The following is a 19,104-nucleotide window of genomic DNA, read 5'->3' on the forward strand; positions in this document are numbered from 1 at the left end:
GGTTTGGAGCTGATTCTCACAGAAAACTGTTTCCGATTTGAACGGGACTGGTATAGACAGTGCAGGGGGACTGCGATGGGCAGCTCGGCAGCGCCCGCGTTCGCCAATCTGTTTGTTGGCTTTTTGGAGGAGACGGGGGTGTTTTGCTCGCCGATGTACCTTGCCCACGTGGTGTTGTGGACGAGGTACATTGACGACGTGTTCCTATTGTGGAGAGGGACATCCAGTGAGCTTATGACATTCATTGAGCTCTTGAATTCACTGTTTGAGGGGATCGTGTTCAATCCAGAGGTGTCAGATGTGAGGGTCCCTTTCCTGGATGTGATGGTTACAAAAAAGGACGGAGGATTGAGTACGAGCATCTATAGGAAACCCACTGATCGCAATACCTTGCTACATTATAACAGTGCCCATCCGAAACATCTGATTAACAGTCTTCCCATATCGCAATACCTGAGAGTGCTGAGGATATGTAATGAGGAGGAGGAAGTTTCTCGTGAACTGGAGGTCATGAAAGAACGGTTCCTTGAGAGAGGGTATCCAGAGCATGTACTGACTGAGGCCCTTCAAAGGGCCACAGATATAATGGAAGGTAGGGAGAAACGAATGGCAAAGAATAATATAGCCCTGGTCCAGGACTATAGTCCTATGGCAATGACTCTTAAAAAATCAGTGGGCAAGAACCTTACCATTCTACAATCTGATGCAGATTTGAATCCATCTCTGCATGAACCCCCTATACTTTCATATAGATCAAGTAAAAGTCTACAGGACATATTGGTACAAGCCGACCCCACTAATAAGTATGAAAAACCTCCATTCACCTTTTCAGATAGGAAGGGCTGCTATAAATGTTATAAGTGTAATGTATGTAATTCACTAATCACTGGAAAATATTTTTCTGACCCTAGGAGTGGAAAGAGATATTATCTCAAGGACTATTACAATTGCAACACAGAATACTGCATATATATGTTGCGGTGCCCTTGTGGATTGGCATACGTGGGCAAGACCACGAATGCCTTTAAGGTACGCTTTCAACATCATAGGAGTGACATTCGACTTGCCATTGAAGCGCTACAGAAAGGTAAAACCTTAGATGTAACCAAACCAGTTGCGGTGCACTTTGCCAATATGGGCCATCGCACTGGTGATCTTGAGGGGCTGGTTATTGATAGCGTGAAAAAGCCACGGAGGGGTGGCAATCGGGACAGACTACTACTTCAGAGAGAGGCATATTGGATATACACGCTTGATTCTGTCTCTCCCAGAGGATTGAACCAGTACAATTCTCTGAACTGTTTCCTAAATGAAAGATAGAAGATTATTATTAACTAATGAGAACAGATAATGTATGTGTTCGGGAGTGACGTCATCATGTTACTCATGCTTTGCTGGTTTTGATGTTGGAATTGATCTCTGGGTATTTTGCATTGCGGGCTATGGGGAATGGGGTCCGCCTCACTGGGAGTACACTCACACTATTATCTGTTTGAGAATTGTTGTAACCCTCATGACCATTTTTGTTGTTTTTAATTTTCTCCTTATTTTCTTTTCTTCTCCCTTTTCTCTCTTCCTTTTTTCCTATCTCTCTTCCCCCCCCCCCCCTCTTCCCCCCCCCCCCCCCCTCTCCCCCTCCTCCTCTTTCCTTTTTTCCCCCTTTCATTCTTTCCCCTTTTTTCTCCCTTCTTTTCTCCCTTTCTTTCTCTTTGCTTTGCTTTTTTGACTCTTCTCTTCTCATCTGCAGTTACCATTTTAGCCTGATTCTGCATCCTGCGCATATGGTTGTGTAATGAGCCACAGTAGTATGTATCATGTCACATTGCCCGGCGATGAGGTTGGTGTCATCACCGGTGTGTCACCTATAGGCGCTGCGCACGCTTCTTTATGTCTCAAAGCATATATATATATATAGACTTTTTTCCTCCCTTGTGCTGCGTCCTCGCTGCAGTTACGTGTGGATGCTCACTGTTTATGGTTGCCTTGGCAGCCGAACGGGGAGCTGACCACACTTGATGCGGAGAGAGCCATGATTGGCCGGTGGACCTTAGGCCAACACCCACGGTGTGACGTGCTAGCGCCGTGGGATTGGCCTGGGCGTTCCACCATGACGTCCAATGTGATGTTTGCGGGCACGCAGTGCGGTGGTGGTCACCATGGAGACATGGTGTGGGAGGTATCCACCGCTCGACGGAAGTGATGCGACGGCGGAGTCTGGGTGGCGGAAGTAATGCCGTCACCATGACAACAGGCATTGGGAGCGCTCGGTAACGGCTGGAGGGGCCGTGGCGCGAAGTGGCAGCCTATGGAGTTTGAATGGAGACGGAATTCCGCCCCCACGAACATTGAGTGACACACCAGGGTGAGTTGACACTGCCCTCGTGGGTGACTGTAGATGGGCAGATTATGCATGGCAGGCTGCAGTAAGAGAGACAGACGCCATGCTTTGGGTATGCAGACAGGATTTATTGTATGATGAACGATATGGTACAATGTTTACATGAGATGAGAGGGATGGAGGGGAGGAGTTGGTCTTTGATTGGCATGGGTGGTTTCCCACCTTACAGAGTATATAATCTATGTGCACTAGTTGATGTATTGTTTGTTTGCACTTTCTGAAGAAGGGGACCCGCCGTGGCCCCGAAACAATTGTCAAGTTTTCACGTGCTTATGGAGCAATAAACTGAGAAAATTCTTTTCTTGAAAAAGGTGTGCTGACCTGGACTTTTTTACTGTTCCGCTGAGAGAAAGTGATGTATAATGTTTCTCTGCCCCACTCTGCACTAAATTACCTACAAGACCGAGCCCATAGCGCGGGATGGTGGCCGCTATTGTTATGCCCTGGTAACAAGATAACCAGTGTTATCCACTTCATCTGTCAGTGGCTTTAATGCTGTGGCCCGGGGTGTGTATGATAACTTGTGACCTTTGACAACCATTGTCACCCATTACAATATATAGAAAACGCAGAAGGTAACAAAAACCATGACAAGCAAGAAAGGATACAATCAGCTCGCGGGCCATCATGGTGCAAGGAGAGAGGGGGGGGTCGCTGTACAGACAACGACATAATAGCTGGAAATTCTCGGCCTTCCACTCTGTGGAATGCCGGTTATCTTTGGAAACATATTAGCTGAATCGGCAGTAGCCAGTCAGCTCATGTGTAACCCTAGACTAGCCAGCTAGCTTGCTGTACTGTGGGCAGCCTGCTAACAAAGGAACAATCCCAATATATGGCTATGAAATGATCCTCTACAGGCAGTGTGCAATACAGCCTGCTAACAAAGGAACAATCCCAATATATGGCTATGAAATAATCCTCTACAGGCAGTGTGCAATACAGCCTGCTAACAAAGGAACAATCCCAATATATGGCTATGAAATAATCCTGTACAGGCAGTGCGCAATACAGCCTGCAAACAAAGGAACAATCCCAATATATGGCTATGAAATTATCCGAAATCTGTACAGGAAGTGCGCAATACAGCAAACCGTAATGGCTTACTTAACTGCCGCAGTCACAGTCAGGCTTATACCAAAACACAGGCCGAAAAGCCCAGCCTGATTTTAGCAATAGATAACAAACTGTACACTGGTTTTCCCCCTCACCCCCCTAAAAAAAAAAAAATTCCACTTGCCTAATGTGTAGGTGACCTATATACCTCTAAAACAGTGCTTACTTCACAATACCTCTAAAGGTGTCCTGAGGAATCTGGCATACATTACCGGTAGGAGTTAGCAGCAGATCTCTGAAAGACTACATCATTAAAGAGGTACCGTGTTTCCCCTACAGTAAGACATACCCTGAGAATAAGACCTAGCAGGGATTCCTAGCATGCTTGAAATATAAGAAATCCCCCGAATGTAAGCCCTAGCAGCAGCCCGCATGACACCAGCAAGTCACGCTCAGTACAAAGCCTGGATACAGGAGAGCAGCAATACAATGCGAGTTCTACAGTCCTGTATATATGTGTCAGGCAATTTGTGTTTTCCCAGGACACAGCTTATCCTATCATAGCTCTGGGGAGCCTGACAGTTCTCTGCCTGAAAGAAATAGACTCTTACCCACATGATTAGCAGAATCAATTTCTTGTAAGTGAGAGCCAATATCTGCAAACCACAAGCTCGGTGCATGCTGCTTGTGTTTCAGCATGGCATGCAGTATATACATTTTGTATAGGAAAACGACCAGCGTTTCCCCCAAACATAACATTCTCTGAAAATAAGCCCTAGCACATCTTTTGAAGTAAAAATTAATATAAGACACTGTCTTATTTTCAGGGGCGCACGTTATGTTCATCTAATTTCATATATACATCAGAGTCCCCAGCATCCAGGACCAGCGGTGATCAATGGATTTATGTACTTGCCGGTTGCTTGAGCAACTGGCCTAAAAAGAACACACAAACCGCCCCCACCACCACCTAACAGCTTTCCGGTGTCCTCAGTGTATGGCTCCCAGCGTGTCACCTGACCTGTGTCCGGTCAAGTGACAAGCTGGGAGCCATGCAGGTACGCCGGAAAGCCGACAGGAGTTACAGGACATTGCGGGAGGAACGAAGAGTATGTAAGGCAGGGCTGTGAAGTCGGTACAAAAATCATCCGACTCCTCCGTTTTATGAAACCTCCAATCCAGAATCCATGTACCAAAAATTCCTCAGACTACCCCCCCTCCCCCCAAAAAAGTCCCTCTCATTTATATATTTACTGTACTTATAAAGCACCAATGTATTACACAGCGCAGCAATTCCCTCAGGGATACCCATTAGTTGAGACTTCCGGTTGTTTGAGTTCCGGATAACGGGGGACTTTGCTGTATAGCATAAAGCAGGCCTAACCAATAGGTCGATCGCGATCTACCGGTAGATCGCAGCCCATTAAATGTTGTGGCTGGCAGCTGTAGAATGCAGCCACTTGGCCGTGTATCATCAAGTTTTGCTGCCGGCCGCTGGCCAATAGGGGAGGAGAGAGGCAGTGCGATGTCATGGCTGGGGGCAGCGCCAGGCACACTGCCCCTTTGCCCGCCAGAGATTGAGGTACTTATACTGAAGGCACCTATACCTAACTACCTATATGAGGGGAGGGGGGGTTAAGCTTAGCATTTGAAACGTTGGTAGATTTCCTGTCCTCTGCGAATTTGGAAATTAGTTCGCAAGCCATAAAAAAAAAAATAAAGTGTGAGAGCACCCCTGGCCTAAAGCATTAAAAACAGCATAATATGAACATGTAAAACAATCAGACTTGTTTTTATGGTTTGTTTGTTTACCCCCCCAGGGACCCTTTTTTTTATTACAGAGTCTCTTTAAGCTACATACACATAGTAGATCAAATGACCACCTTTTCTAAGATTCTAGCGTGATTACAGGGGACTCCCAAACAACTGGGCCTGGCACAAAAACACAGTGTTCACTCCACTCACTCAACCCTGTGATGCTTCTTGTGCGCAGCTACACACAGCCCAAGGGATCGAGTCCCGATCCCTGCCGTGTGACATGCCACATGCCTGTGTATGAGGCTTCCGACAACACAAAGAGAGAATCTTACATCTTTTGTAAACAGGGTCCTAAACTGGGAAATGTAGATCATATGCAGCAAATGACAAGATATTTGGTGAACAAGGGGACCATGATGGAATTGCACAGATTTAGGCAGGGCTGTTGAAGTCGAGTCGTCGGAACAATTTTTGGGTACATGGCGTCGGAGTCTGTGGTTTCATAAATAGGTCAGATGATTTTTGTACCTACTCCATAGCCATGCAAAGGATGTGGAGTTGGAGTCCAAGAGTCGGAGCAATTTTTGGGTACCTGGAGTTCGAGTTGGATGATTTTTGTACCGACTCCACAGCCCTGGATATAGGCAAAACAGAAATAAGCTAAATGGATCAGCAAATGCAGTTCCAAACTTACACCACTGAACAAAGAACAAAACAAAAAAAAAAAAAAAAAAAAAAAAAAAAAAAAAACACTACAGGTTCAGGAGCATAAAGCAACCAAAACACTAAACACGCTGCATCCGGGAAGAGAGAGCACAAGTCTCGCTGGACAGCTTGCGCAATGCTCAAGCTGTCATTCATCGTCTCGCTCTACTGAACGGACAAGACTACTGTTGTATGATGAAATACAGTAAACAGGAAGCGGATATGAAAAAAGGCACAAGCAGGTCAGGCTGTTCAGGTTTAGGCATTGCCAGGTTTGTTTGTTTTTTTTATTGATACTTTATGACTGTAATTCAGCAGCAGAGAAGATTTTGACATTTGGGAATGAATACTATCTTAAGTGGATCCGAGATAAACTTTTACTCATTGCATAACTGTTTCTTTCAAATAATTTATAGGGCATTCCTCAAGCCAAATATTTTTTGGTTTTGTTTTTAATACTCTAATTCCCTATAAACTAAACAAGCCTCGCCCACAGCTATTTCAGAGAGCCTTGGCACTGTGGCAAGGGCTTATGGGAAATCAGTCTGGGCAGGAAGAGGAGGAGGTCACTAGCCAGAGAATTCAGAGGCAGAGGGGAGGAGGGAGGAGGAGAGCAGAGTGAATTTGTCACAAGCAGAGAGCTGTAGATGCTATCAGCTTTGCCTGTGTGTAATGTTTACAAACAACATGGCTGCCCTCGTATCACAGGAAGAAATAATCGTCTACTGTTGAAGCCGTTTGCAGCTAGATATGCTGTGTAAACTATCTAAACTTTACATAAGATACTGTATAGACAAGTTACTTGTTATAGTTAGTTTTTCATCTCAGATCCGCTTTAAGATCACACTATGTAATATTATAGGATTCTGGGAGGTTCAGTAGATAAATACAAAGTTTCGGAAATCCCAGGTACCAGTAAAGGTGCGTACACACATGCGACTATAGTCGTTTGTTACGATCGTTCCCCGATCTTTACCAACGACGATCATTACAAAAAACGAACCACCGACTATTAAGGCAAACGACGAACGAGCCAAATCGCTACAAAAGAAAGTTCTGTCTTGGCGGATTTTAACCAACGACGATAGTTTGCAAAAGTAGTACATCGTTACAAACGGTCGTTCGTACTAGGCTTGACATGCGCATTTTACTATTTCTCTGTGAAACTTCATTTTTATGCGCAGGCGCAATAGTTGCTTTACGTGATGTAACATTCGTTCTAACGATCAGATCGTTACACACCTTTTAAAGCTAACTTTACTTAGGTCGTTCTTTCATCAATTAAAAGTTCGTTCGTCATTCTCAACGAACGATCGTTGTCGCATGTGTGTACGTAGCATAAGAAAAGGAGACAAAAAAAAGCACCACGGGCGCCAGTAGTGTTGTATTTCTGAGAAATGGGAAAAGTAAATAAATAACTACAACTCACAAACATGGGTTGCTATAGGCAACCACATTTTTAGACATGCGGAGAAGGACCATCTTCACTCAGTTATGATGACTATGGTACGTAGGTCACGCTCCAGGAATAAAAGAGGACCACTGCATGTCACTGCAGAGGTAATCCCTGGGACAGGGGAGGAGGCGCCCTAATTGTGATACAATATGTAGTAAGTGGAAGTGATAGCAACAGTCTTACCTCCTGATAAGAGGTTAATGGGAACCTAAACTGAGAAGGATGTGGATTTTTCCTGTTAAAATAATACCAGTTGCCTGACTCTCCTGCTGATCCTGTGTCTCTAATGCTGGGAATACACGGTTCGTTTTTGCCTTCGTTTAAACCTTCGATTCGTTCGGTAAACGAATCGAGTGTTGAAAACGTATGTGAAAATAGTCATAATCTCATTATAGTTTCGATTAATAGACCCCAAAAACGAACGACTAGTGATCGAACATGTTTGATATTATCTCTCTTTATCCATCTAATCGAGCCATTGGTAGGCTTGATGGCTGTTCAGATCGATTATATATTCGTTTATGCTAGTCCGTCCCTGTAAAAAGGGATTTTCGTTTCGTTTCTTTGCAGCCTTCGATCATTGGAAAAACGAAACCATCAGAATCGAAAAAAAAAACGAAACCGTGGGTGGTGATATTAACCGTATGACCGATTATTTCGGGATCGAAAAGGACAAAAGGCACAATCGAAACGAAGGTTTAAACGAAGGCAAAAACGAACCGTGTATTCCCAGCATAATACAGGCTTTCTCAACCAGGGTTCCTTGAGGACTCTGCAGGGGTTCCTTAGCATTTTCCCCCATCCTGGGGGGGGGGGGGGAAAGTATAATAAAGCACACTATAATAGGTGGTACTGTAACAAGAAGCACTACATTGGGGGGTCAGGAGACAGTATAATGAGTGGCAGTGTAATAGGAGTTAGGTTAGGCTGCTAATTCCACTATTTAAAGACCATGCCTCCTGAAAAATAAATGTAGGGGTTCCTCAAGATCCAAAAGTTATTTACAGGGTGCCTCCAAGGTAAAAAGGTTGAGAAAGGCTGCTCTAATACGTTTAGCCACAGCCCCTGAACAAGCATGCAGATCAGGTGCTCTGACTAAAGTCAGACGGGATTAGTTGCATGCTTGATTTAGGTGTGTGATTCAGTCACTTCTGTAGCCAAAGATCAGCAGGACTGCCAGGCAACTGGTATTGTTTAAAAGGAAACATCCATATTCCTCTCAGTTTAGGTTCCCTTTAAGGTTTTTATTGCTAGACACCAATAAAAGACAACGCGTTTCACCGGACACTTCCTCAGATCATTACGAGATACATAGCTCAGACACCATCTTGTACTGGCCTGAGGAAGCAGGCAGGTCCCTTGAAATGCGTTGTCTAATAATAACAATCTTAAACTCTTATCAGGAGGTAAGCCTGTTCCTATTACCTCCACTCGCTATATTTTGTATCAAAATTGGGGAGCCTCCTCCCATCTTGCACTATTATAAGAGCTGAACCATTTGTCAAGGGGAAGAAAAAAAAAGAAAGTGGAATACATATTTTGCACACCAACTGGGGAACCAGTGCTTTTACAGGGTCAAACTGTGCAATTGCCCAGGGCTCGATGAGTCTTAAAAAAGGACCACTATCAAGAAAATTGTAAAAATTTTAAATCAGGGCTGTGGAGTCGGTCCAAAAATCCACCGACTCTGACTCCTCAGTTTAGGATTCCACCGACTCCGACTCCACGACTCCGACTCCTCTAATTTGCATATTACAATTTTGTTGATTAAAAGTATGTAACATGAAATTCGTCTCTTAAAGAGACTCCGTAACAAAAATTGCATCCTGTTTTTTATCATCCTACAAGTTCAAAAAGCTATTCTAATGTGTTCTGGCTTACTGCAGCATGTTCTACTATCACCATCTCTGTAATAAATCAACTTATCTCTCTCTTGTCAGACTTGTCAGGCTGTGTCTGGAAGGCTGCCAAGTTCTTCAGTGTTGTGGTTCTGTGATGCATCTCCCTCCTCCAGGCCCCTCTCTGCACACTGCCTGTGTATTATTTAGATTAGTGCAGCTTCTCTCTGCTCTATTATCTTTTACAAGCTGGATAAATCGTCCTCTGAGCTGGCTGGGCTTTCACATACTGAAGAATTACATACAGGCACAGCTGTCTGCACTCTGCAGGAAGAAATAGCCTGACACTTCAGTGGAAGATAGCTGCAGAGGGAAAGAAGCACACAAATGATCTCTTGAGATTAAAAAGGAAGGGTGTATACAGCCTGCTTGTGTATGGATGTATTTTCTATGTGTGGACATGCTGTACATCAACCTACTTCCTGGTTTGGTGGTCATTTTGTTTGTTTATAAACAAACTTTTTAAAACTGTTTTTAACCACTTTTAATGCGGCGGGGAGCGGCGAAATTGTGACAGAGGGTAATAGGAGATGTCCCCTAACGCACTGGTATGTTTACTTTTGTGCGATTTTAACAATACAGATTCTCTTTAACTGCCAACGCTTAGGAATTTTACAAGACAATTGAAGTGAGAAGGATATGTAGACTACTATATTTATTCCCTTTAGACTAAAACTAGTCCTTGGTAAGAGTACTTGTAAAAGGTACAAACCGGAACAAAGAACATCTATCAGGCCCTAGGCAATGTAAGTGTGGGTACATGTTAGAATGATGTGCAGGTACTCTGCAGGGGAATAAAGAGATTCTTCCTCTATTACACATTCTTCATGCACAATCTGAACAAGGTTTATGGGTGACAGATAACACCTCTGTGTTCAATGTGCACAACATTCTCAGTGGATTCCCTACAGCTCTGTGGGGAGTGCATATGTAGAGTATAGTACTACTGTGTAACAAAGTAAACCTGAGACAGATGAAATTAAAGTTTTATACATACCTGGGGCTTCCTCCAGCCGCCTTCAGGATAATCAGTCCCTCGTTGTCCTCCTCCACCACCTGGATCTTCTGCTATGAGTCCAGGTACTTGAGCCAGTCAGGCGTAGTGCGCATGCACACACTCCGCCGCCAGGAGCATACTACACCTGTGCAGCACTATTGCGCAGGTGCAGAATGTTCCTGGCTGTGGGAGCGGCATGCGGCCGGACAGCGCTAACTGGCTGAATTACCAGGACTCATAGCAGAAGATCCGGGTGGTGGAGGACAGCGAGGCACTGATTAGCCTGAAGGGGGCTGGAGGAAGCCCCAGGTATGTATAAAACTTTACTTTTCATCCGTCTCAGTTACCCTTTAATTTGTAGTCACCAAACCAAATTTTAATAACATATCAAATTATTTGATTTCATCAGCAAAGGGAGTGCATACATTTGCATAAATCAGCATCAATGCAGAATTATTTCCATCTCGTTGACCATCTCTATTAGTGACACAGCTACACATCAGGCTTTATTCTTACAGCATAGATGTTATTTAGTATATATAAGAGATTCCTGTGCACACATCATATATACAGTCACAATCAGATATGTATATCTGACCTTAAAAATACGGGGACTGCTTTATTGAAGCAGCACAAGTAACTAATTTTGATTGGTTTATTTCATTTTTGTGGACTAAGCATAGCTATTACTGTATATATACATTATTTTTAATGACTATTATCTGAGAAATAGAACATTTTATCATATTTTCTATTTTAATTACAGTTACAAATTCATTAGGAGTCGGAGTCGGTGCATTTTTTCCCGACTCCGACTCCAGGCACCCAAAATTGCCCGACTCCACGACTCCGACTCCACGACTCCGACTCCACAGCCCTGTTTTAAATACATGTAAACTCGTCCAGAGACGTTAGAGGGCACCGCTCAGGCCCCGCTGGGCCAATTTGAATAATTTAAAAAAAAAAAAAAAAAAAAAAAAAAAACACGCAGCAAGCACTTTGCTTGCTGCGTGTCATACCCGATCGCCGCCGCCGATTAGCCGCGATACAGGGCCCCCCTCCCGAGACCTGGTGCGCTGCCTGGCAGCGCTGAGGGGTGGATTGGGACTCCCTGTGACGTCACGTCGATGATGTCACTCCGTTCGTCGCCAGGAAGCCATAAAGGAAATCCCGTTCAGAACGGGATTTCCGGACGGGTCTTTGCGCCGGCGGCGATCGGAGGGGTGGGAGGGAGGAAGCAGGGGGGGGGTTAAATCATGTAGCTAGCCTAGCGCTATTAAAAAAAAAAATATGCGCAAAAAACGTTCCCGCGGCCTCAGGGCCGCGGGAATCAGAACGCCAGGCAGGTTAAGATGGCCACACACCATAAAGTTTTTTAAATATATTTTCAATTCAAGAATTGCAATCAATTTTTATGAAAAAAACATTTTTTAGCAAAAATCTGACCAACGTACCACAACCTTCTGTTCAGTTCTTCCCCAATTATGAATTAAATGAAAACTCAGAAAAAAATGCTTGGGTCTGTACATCAAGATATTGTCCATCTACCCCACACAATTCAATTTTCATATAAATTGATCAGAAAAATCCAACACTCCCGATCATCTTTTATCAACTAACAACAGGAAATCCGGTACAACCGATCAAATTTATCGAATTGGTGTTAAATTGGATCTTTTAATTGTATGGTGTGTGGCCACCTTTAGAGTTAGACCTAAGTGAGAAGGTCAGTGTTTGAGGATAGGATGGGGGGAGGGGTAGTGCTAAAAAGAGACAGTAATAGAAGCATGCCAATGACCAACACTAAGCCATTATTTCAAGCAACACCTCACTCCAAAATGACCTAGCGTCTCTTTTAAAGTGGACCTGAATTCTTTACAGGACTGAAGAAACACAGAGAAATGCACCCTGTATGTATTTAGACAGTGTAGTCTGTTTAATTCCCCCTCATTTCTGTCTAATCACAAGTTGTAATCTGATCTCTCCCCCCTATGTCACATGACTGCCATGGCAGATAAGGCCATTTGAAAGCACAGGAGGTTAACTATATGTCTGCTTCCATGAAGTCATGAATAAGGACGTGTTTTTGTTTAAAGGTTATTATGCCATTGCTTATCTTTTAGAGTAGAGAGGATGCTCAGAAACAGCCGTATCAGTCCGCCAACAGTGCGTACACACGCCGGACTGTCGTTGGAACGCCCACCCAGCGGGAGGTGACGACGGACCAGTCGTTGCCTCCAGTCCGGCGTGTGTACGGACCTATAGATGGATGTATATAAACAGCATTCAAAATCTGTGATAATGAAGTGATTAGGAAATGTGTTGCAATGCGGAAGCACATCAGCATATAATTGCTGCATTCCAACTCTGGTATAATTACATTAGTCACTGGAACCACCACCAACTACACTCACTGAATACAACACTGATTACTGAATCGCATGATGCCTCCATGTGCTTTGTACTACCATACACTATGAATAATGAATAGTAATGACACACTGCAACCTGAGGCCTTGAAATCCTACCCTTAAAACCAAACATCTTTAACCCATTGAACTGACACACCAACTCATCAGCAAGCTAATCAAAATCTAGAATCCACAGCCAGTTGAAGGTGACCCAGAACTACTAGGAAAGTATAGGGGGCTAAAAGAGACCTGGTTATTAAACAGCGATGCTGAATATAATTTTGCCTTCGTAAAACAAAGTATCTGCGGTAATTCAGTTTTAAAGAGGACCCGAGGTAGGTTTGATAAATCATATTAGGACACATAGGCACTTTCTGTGTACAATGACCTGACTGTGTGCTTTCAGTGTGCCTTCAGCCCCCCCAGGCTCTGCTGTCCCCCATTATAAAAAGTGCCAAGCCAGCGACACGCAAACTGTCACTAGCCTGTTATTTACCTCAGGCTACCACTCACCACCGCTCCCCCGCCTCCTGTATAATGCGGCTCCCCGCCTGTGTCCGTTCCCTACCCGCCTCCGTAAGCTGATTGGAGGAAGCTTACGGAGGCGGGGAGGGAAGGGACACAGGCAAGGAGCCGCATTATACAGGAGGCGGGGGAGCGGTGGCGAGTGGCAGCCTGAGGTAAATAACAGGCTAGTGACAATTTGCGTGTCGCTGGCCTGGCACTTTTTATAATGGGGGACAGCAGAGCCCGTGTGTGTGTGGGGGGGGGGGGGGTCGGGAGTTGATATATCTGAGGTATCCATAAATCCAGGGCTTCTCCTGCACCAGCATTATCCCTGATCTCCCTCTCGGCAGATATGAAAGCGATGGACTACAGAACACCGAACAAATAGGTTGCATACAAATATCCAATTTTGATTAAGCAACCAAAGCAGAGGTGTAGCTAGGGGTTTCAGCACCCAGGGACAAAGACGGCTTTTGCGCCCACACCTGGACAAAATGTGCATGGCCACACATCAGAATGTGGCCGTGGTCATGGATGATGTCAAATGTACAAATGCCATTTAGAAAGCCAAACGTGCCCCCTTCCCCTGTCCAGATGTGCCATTCTTCAAATAGCCAAGTGTGCCCTCCTATAGATAGCCAGATGTGCCCCCCTTCCCCATTTAGATAGTGAGGTGATGCCCCCCCCCCCCCTTTAGATAACCAGATGTACCCTGCTTTTTCTGCTGCTTTTAATGTTTCTGCACTCCCCTGCAGAAACGAGGCATGCCTCTCATGCATGTGGAGGTGCAGCGGACGTGCTGAGCCCCCTTCCACTGCTGTGCCCAGGGACATTTGCCCCCCCCCCCCCCCCAGCCCACCCATAGCTACTCCTCTGAACCAATGGCCAATTTTACCACCTCAATGTAATATAAGGGCCAACAGACTTAAAATACTATGAAGACTGTGTAGGTAAAACTCTCATACTACATGGTACTGTAAAATTGGATGTGTGTACCAGGTAATATGATAACTACAGAACCAATGCATAAGACTGCAGCCCACATAATGCAATTATACTCCATGTGCAACACAACGCTTTCACCAAGTTTCCATCTGAACTGAGCCATTTGGCTCAAGAGCATTCCCAGCCCTGCTACAAGCACAGAGCTGATACATGCCAGACCTTTCATAACATAACTGCAATACAGATCACATGATATATTTACACACATAACTGCTGCCTTCTGATGCTTTCATGCTGCAACTCTATACAGTACTGACACAGACATCACAGGAACTGTTACACTACACAAACCCATTCCAAACTTACCCATAACAATTCACCTGTCTTAGTACCTTACATGTCACAGCAACATCTCTGTGACTTCAAATTACCCCATGTATCCAATATCATCTCACTGTCACATGACCCCCAACTACCTCCCTTATCTAGGACCTTCCAGGCATCTACTTTCTATAGGACACCTTGTTACATACTAACCCTACTCTGACACAGAAGACTAGGGGTCGAATCTCGGATCTTCCTGTACAGTAAGCCTGCACATATTCAGTAAGGAGACCTTGGGCAAGACTTGCTGCCTACTGAGCGCACCCTAGTGGCTGCAGCTCTGGAGCTTTGCATCCGCCAGGAGAAAAGCATTATATAAATGCTCTATCACCTACAGTAACTATTGGTATATTCCACAGGGACATAGCAATAGCCATAGCAGCCACTATGGGGCAATGAAGCAAAGAGGGCCCAAAGGGTACTTGATGTATTTACAAATAAAACTTTCTTCTTGTCTTCTTCCACCCTCTGACTATCTCAGTTCCCAGAGGCTATAGGCAGTATGGATTGCATGGGTATGTGAACAGATTAACTTGTATCAATAGGGATGGGGAAGGGGGCATTGCTCAATAGTGCCTACATTTGATGGCTGCATAAAAGGTTTTGTTATGGGGCCTAAATCTCTTAGCTACGACACTGCCACCTCGGTATATACCACGTCACACAATTCCCCCTTTGTATATACCACCCTGTCACACACTACCTTCTATGTATACACCACCTTGTCACTCACTGCCCCATCTGTATATACCACCCTGTCACACACTACCTTCTATATATATGTACAGTATATACCACCCGCTCAGTATATACCCGTCACACAATTCCCCCTCTTATTATATCACCCTGTCACTCACTGCCCCCACTGTATATACTCCCATCACACGCTACCTCCTATGTGTATACCACCCTGTCACTCATTGCCCCCTCTGTATATACCACCCTGCCACACACACCCTGTATACCCCGTCACTTACTCTGTACACCCCCATCACTCACTACCCTCTCTGTATATACCCCCCATCACACTCTGCACCCTCTGTATATATCACCGTCACACACTCTGTATACCCCATCACTCACTACCCTCTCTGTATATACCCCGTCACACACTGCCCCTCTGTACAGTATATACCACCCTGTCACACACTGCCCCCTCTGCATACACTCACCTAAAGGATTACAGGTAGTCCCCGGTTAACGAAGAGATAGGGACTGTAGGTTCGTTCTTAACCTGAATCCATTCTTAAAGTGAACCTCCGGACTAAAAATCGACTCAGCAGCACTGAAAAGGCCTGGTGTTTAACAGTTTCACAGCATCAGAACTTTGTTTATCTTATACAAGCCTCATTTTTAGCTGCACAGAATAAAACTGCTCGGGCTTTTTTCCCCTGATGCTGTGCAAAGCATGATGGGATTTCTGATTTTCTTGTTCTCGTTCTGCTGGTTTGGTTTTTTTTTTTTTACATTTTGAATTTGACATTTGAAGCCTAGCATGTGCAGCTGGGAGGGGTAATCAGGACACAGGACAGTTGGAACTGTGTCTCCTGCTCCTTGTCACCTCCTTTCAACCAAAAAGATGGCTGCCCCCATGAATCACAAACATTTGCCTGCTCTTTTAAAACAGGGTGGGTAAGAGTATATTACCTATCTATTCTAATTAACATAACTAATGTAACTTGATGACAGTATGTTTGTTTAGGCTGAAGTTCCCCTTTTAAGTCTGTACGCTGTGCCTTCTCTGTCCCCTGTGCTCCCAGTGTCCCCCTCTGTGTCATCTCTGCCCCCGTGTCTCTATTGTGCCTCCTTTCTGCTCAGTTACTGGGATTTTCTCGCACAACAATTTCTAGGGTTTACTAAGCATGGAGTGAAAAGGGAGAAACATCCAGTATGCGGCAGACCTGTGGGCGAAAATGCCTTGCTAATGCTAGAGGACAGAGGAGAGTGGGCCGACTGATTCAAGCTGATAGAAGAGCAACATTGACTGAAATAACCACTCGTTACAACAGAGGTATGCAGCAAAGCATTTGTGAAGCCACAACACGCACATCCTTGAGGTGGATGGGCTACAACAGCAGAAGTCCCCACCGGGTACCACTCATCTCCACTACAAATAGGAAAAAGAGGCTACAATTTGCACGAGCTCACCAAAATTGGACAGTTGAAGACTGGAAAAATGTTGTCTGGTCATATGAGTCTCGCTAGAGTCAGAATTTGGCGTAAACAGAATGAGAACATGGATCCATCATGCCTTGTTACCACTGTGCACGCTGGTGGTGGTGGTGTAATGGTGTGGGGGATGTTTTCTTGGCACACTTTTAGCCCCTTAGTGCCAATTGGGCATCGTTTAAATGCCACGGGCTACCTGAGTATTGTTTCTGACCATGTCCATCCCTTAATGACCACCATGTGCCCATCCTCTGATGGCTACTTCCGGCAGAATAATGCACCATGTCACAAAGCTCCAATCATTTCAAATTGGTTTCTTGAACAGGACAATGAGTTCACTGTATAAAATGGACTCCCACAGTCACCAGATCTCAACCCAGTAGAGCATCTTTGGGATGTAATGGAATGGGAGCTTCGTGCCCTGGATGTGCATCCCACAAATCTCTATCAACTGCAAGATGCTATCCTATCAATATGGGCCAACATTTCTAAAGAATGCTTTCAGCACCTTGTTGAATCAATGCCATGTAGAATTAAGGCAGTTTTGAAGGTGAAAGGGGGTCAAACACCACATTGGTATGGTGTTCCTAATCATTTAGGTAAGTGTATATCACCCTGTGACACATTATCCCTTTTGTATATATCCCTGTCACTCTGCACGCTCTGTATATATCCCCTTTACACACTCTGTACGCCCCATCACTCACTCTGTATTCCCCCCTGTCACTCACTACCCTCTCTGTATATACCCCGTCACCTCTGTATATATCACCCTGTTACACACTCTGGATACCCCGTCACTCTCTACCCTCTAAGGATATACCCAGTCACCTTTGTATAGATCACCCTGTCGCACACTCTGTACACCCCCCATCGCACACTCTGCGCATACTCCCCTGTCACACACTCTGCGCATACTCCCCTGTCACACACTCTGCGCATACTCCCCTGTCACACACTCTGCGCATACTCCTCTGTCACACACTCTGCGCATACTCCCCTGTCACACACTCTGCGCATACTCCCCTGTCACACACTCTGCGCATACTCCCCTGTCACACACTCTGTACACACACTCTGTACACACACTCTGTACACACACTCTGTACACACACTCTGTACACACACTCTGTACACACACTCTGTACACACACTCTGTACACCCCTCTGTCACACACTCTGTACACCCCTCTGTCACACACTCTGTACACCCCCCTGTCACACACTCTGTACACCCCTCTGTCACACACTCCAGCAGGCATCCTATAGTACGTGTAGAAGTTACACACAGCACTCCGCTCAGCAGCCAATCACAGACGGGCTTCCCCCGCACTGATGCCACTCCCGGAGGTCCCGCAGTCCCCGGCGTCGCGTCCCGCCCAGTGTCCCCCCTGCAGCTGCTCTAAAGTTCCCCGACGTGACCCCCAGCAGCGGCCGCTCGGCGGGTTACCTGAGTCCGGGGCAAAGAGGCCGCCATGCTGCTTCCGGCCCGATCCGCCCATCATCCACTCTAGAAACTGCGGGCCGGGCATTGGGCGGGACCAGGGCGGGGCGGGTTTACCCGGGAGGGGAACGAGTGGGCGCGGTCATGTAAATAAGATAGTGGCGGGAGTGTCAGGGGGCGGGGTACTGGGGTGATTGTAGGCGGGGCTGTGCGGGGAAATGGGGACTCCGTATCCTCCGTATTATCCGCCTGTAGTACTAGGGCGAGGGGCGGAGTTCTGAGAGGGAATGTGCCCATAGCTGTCAGCTGATGGGAATGCATAGAGGAGAGGAAGGGGAAGAGGAAATACAGGAGGGAAGGAAGGGAAAGAGAAGCGCAGAAGTGAAAAGTAATTGAATTAAAGTTCATAGAAGGGAAAGGAAGTGCATGGAAAAAAGAGAAAACGTGAAGTGAAAGAAACCTTGTAGTGAGAGAGAGTCTTCCATCCTCAGCCAGCACATCAGGGATTATACTGCTTCCTCCCCAGTTCAGCTTCATGATGCAGTGTGTATATGGATGGCATGTGTGTGATGTGTATGTATGGAGTGTGGTGTGTCTGTGTTATCTGCCTGCGTCTGTGTTATCTGCGTATGTATATCGGAAAATTGTATACTCACCTTCCGTAATTTTCCTTTCCTGGATCAAACGATGGCGGCATACATATGGGTTCTAGCTCCGCCCCCTGAACCCGATAGGACAGACTACCTATAAAACCTTTTGACCCGCCCCCTCCAGCCATTCTTGGTAAAAATCAGTCCTCGAATGGACAAGAGGGAGGGATTGGTATGCCGCCATCGTTTGATCCAGGAAAGGAAAATTACGGAAGGTGAGTATACAATTTTCCGATTTCCTGGACCAAACATGGCGGCACACATATGGGATGTAACAAATCACACTTGAGGGAGGGAATGCTGCAAAAAGTAACAAAATTTATTTA

The 19,104-nt window shown here is 45.5% G+C and overlaps 1 protein-coding gene across 2 annotated transcripts in view; it reads right to left on the bottom strand.

Moving 5' to 3' along the window:
* Positions 1-18,221, bottom strand: part of EPS15 (epidermal growth factor receptor pathway substrate 15) — a 176,766-nt gene extending 158,545 nt beyond the window's left edge. For both annotated transcript variants that reach the window (XM_068239066.1, XM_068239065.1), the window contains exon 1: positions 18,135-18,221. In XM_068239066.1, the coding sequence (XP_068095167.1) occupies positions 18,135-18,161 (27 nt within the window). In that variant the 5' untranslated portion in view covers positions 18,162-18,221. The remainder of the gene's footprint in view (positions 1-18,134) is intronic.
* Between the last annotated feature and the right edge of the window lie 883 nt (positions 18,222-19,104).

This window comes from Hyperolius riggenbachi, chromosome 6 (genome assembly GCF_040937935.1).
Source record: "Hyperolius riggenbachi isolate aHypRig1 chromosome 6, aHypRig1.pri, whole genome shotgun sequence".
NCBI lineage: Eukaryota > Metazoa > Chordata > Amphibia > Anura > Hyperoliidae > Hyperolius > Hyperolius riggenbachi.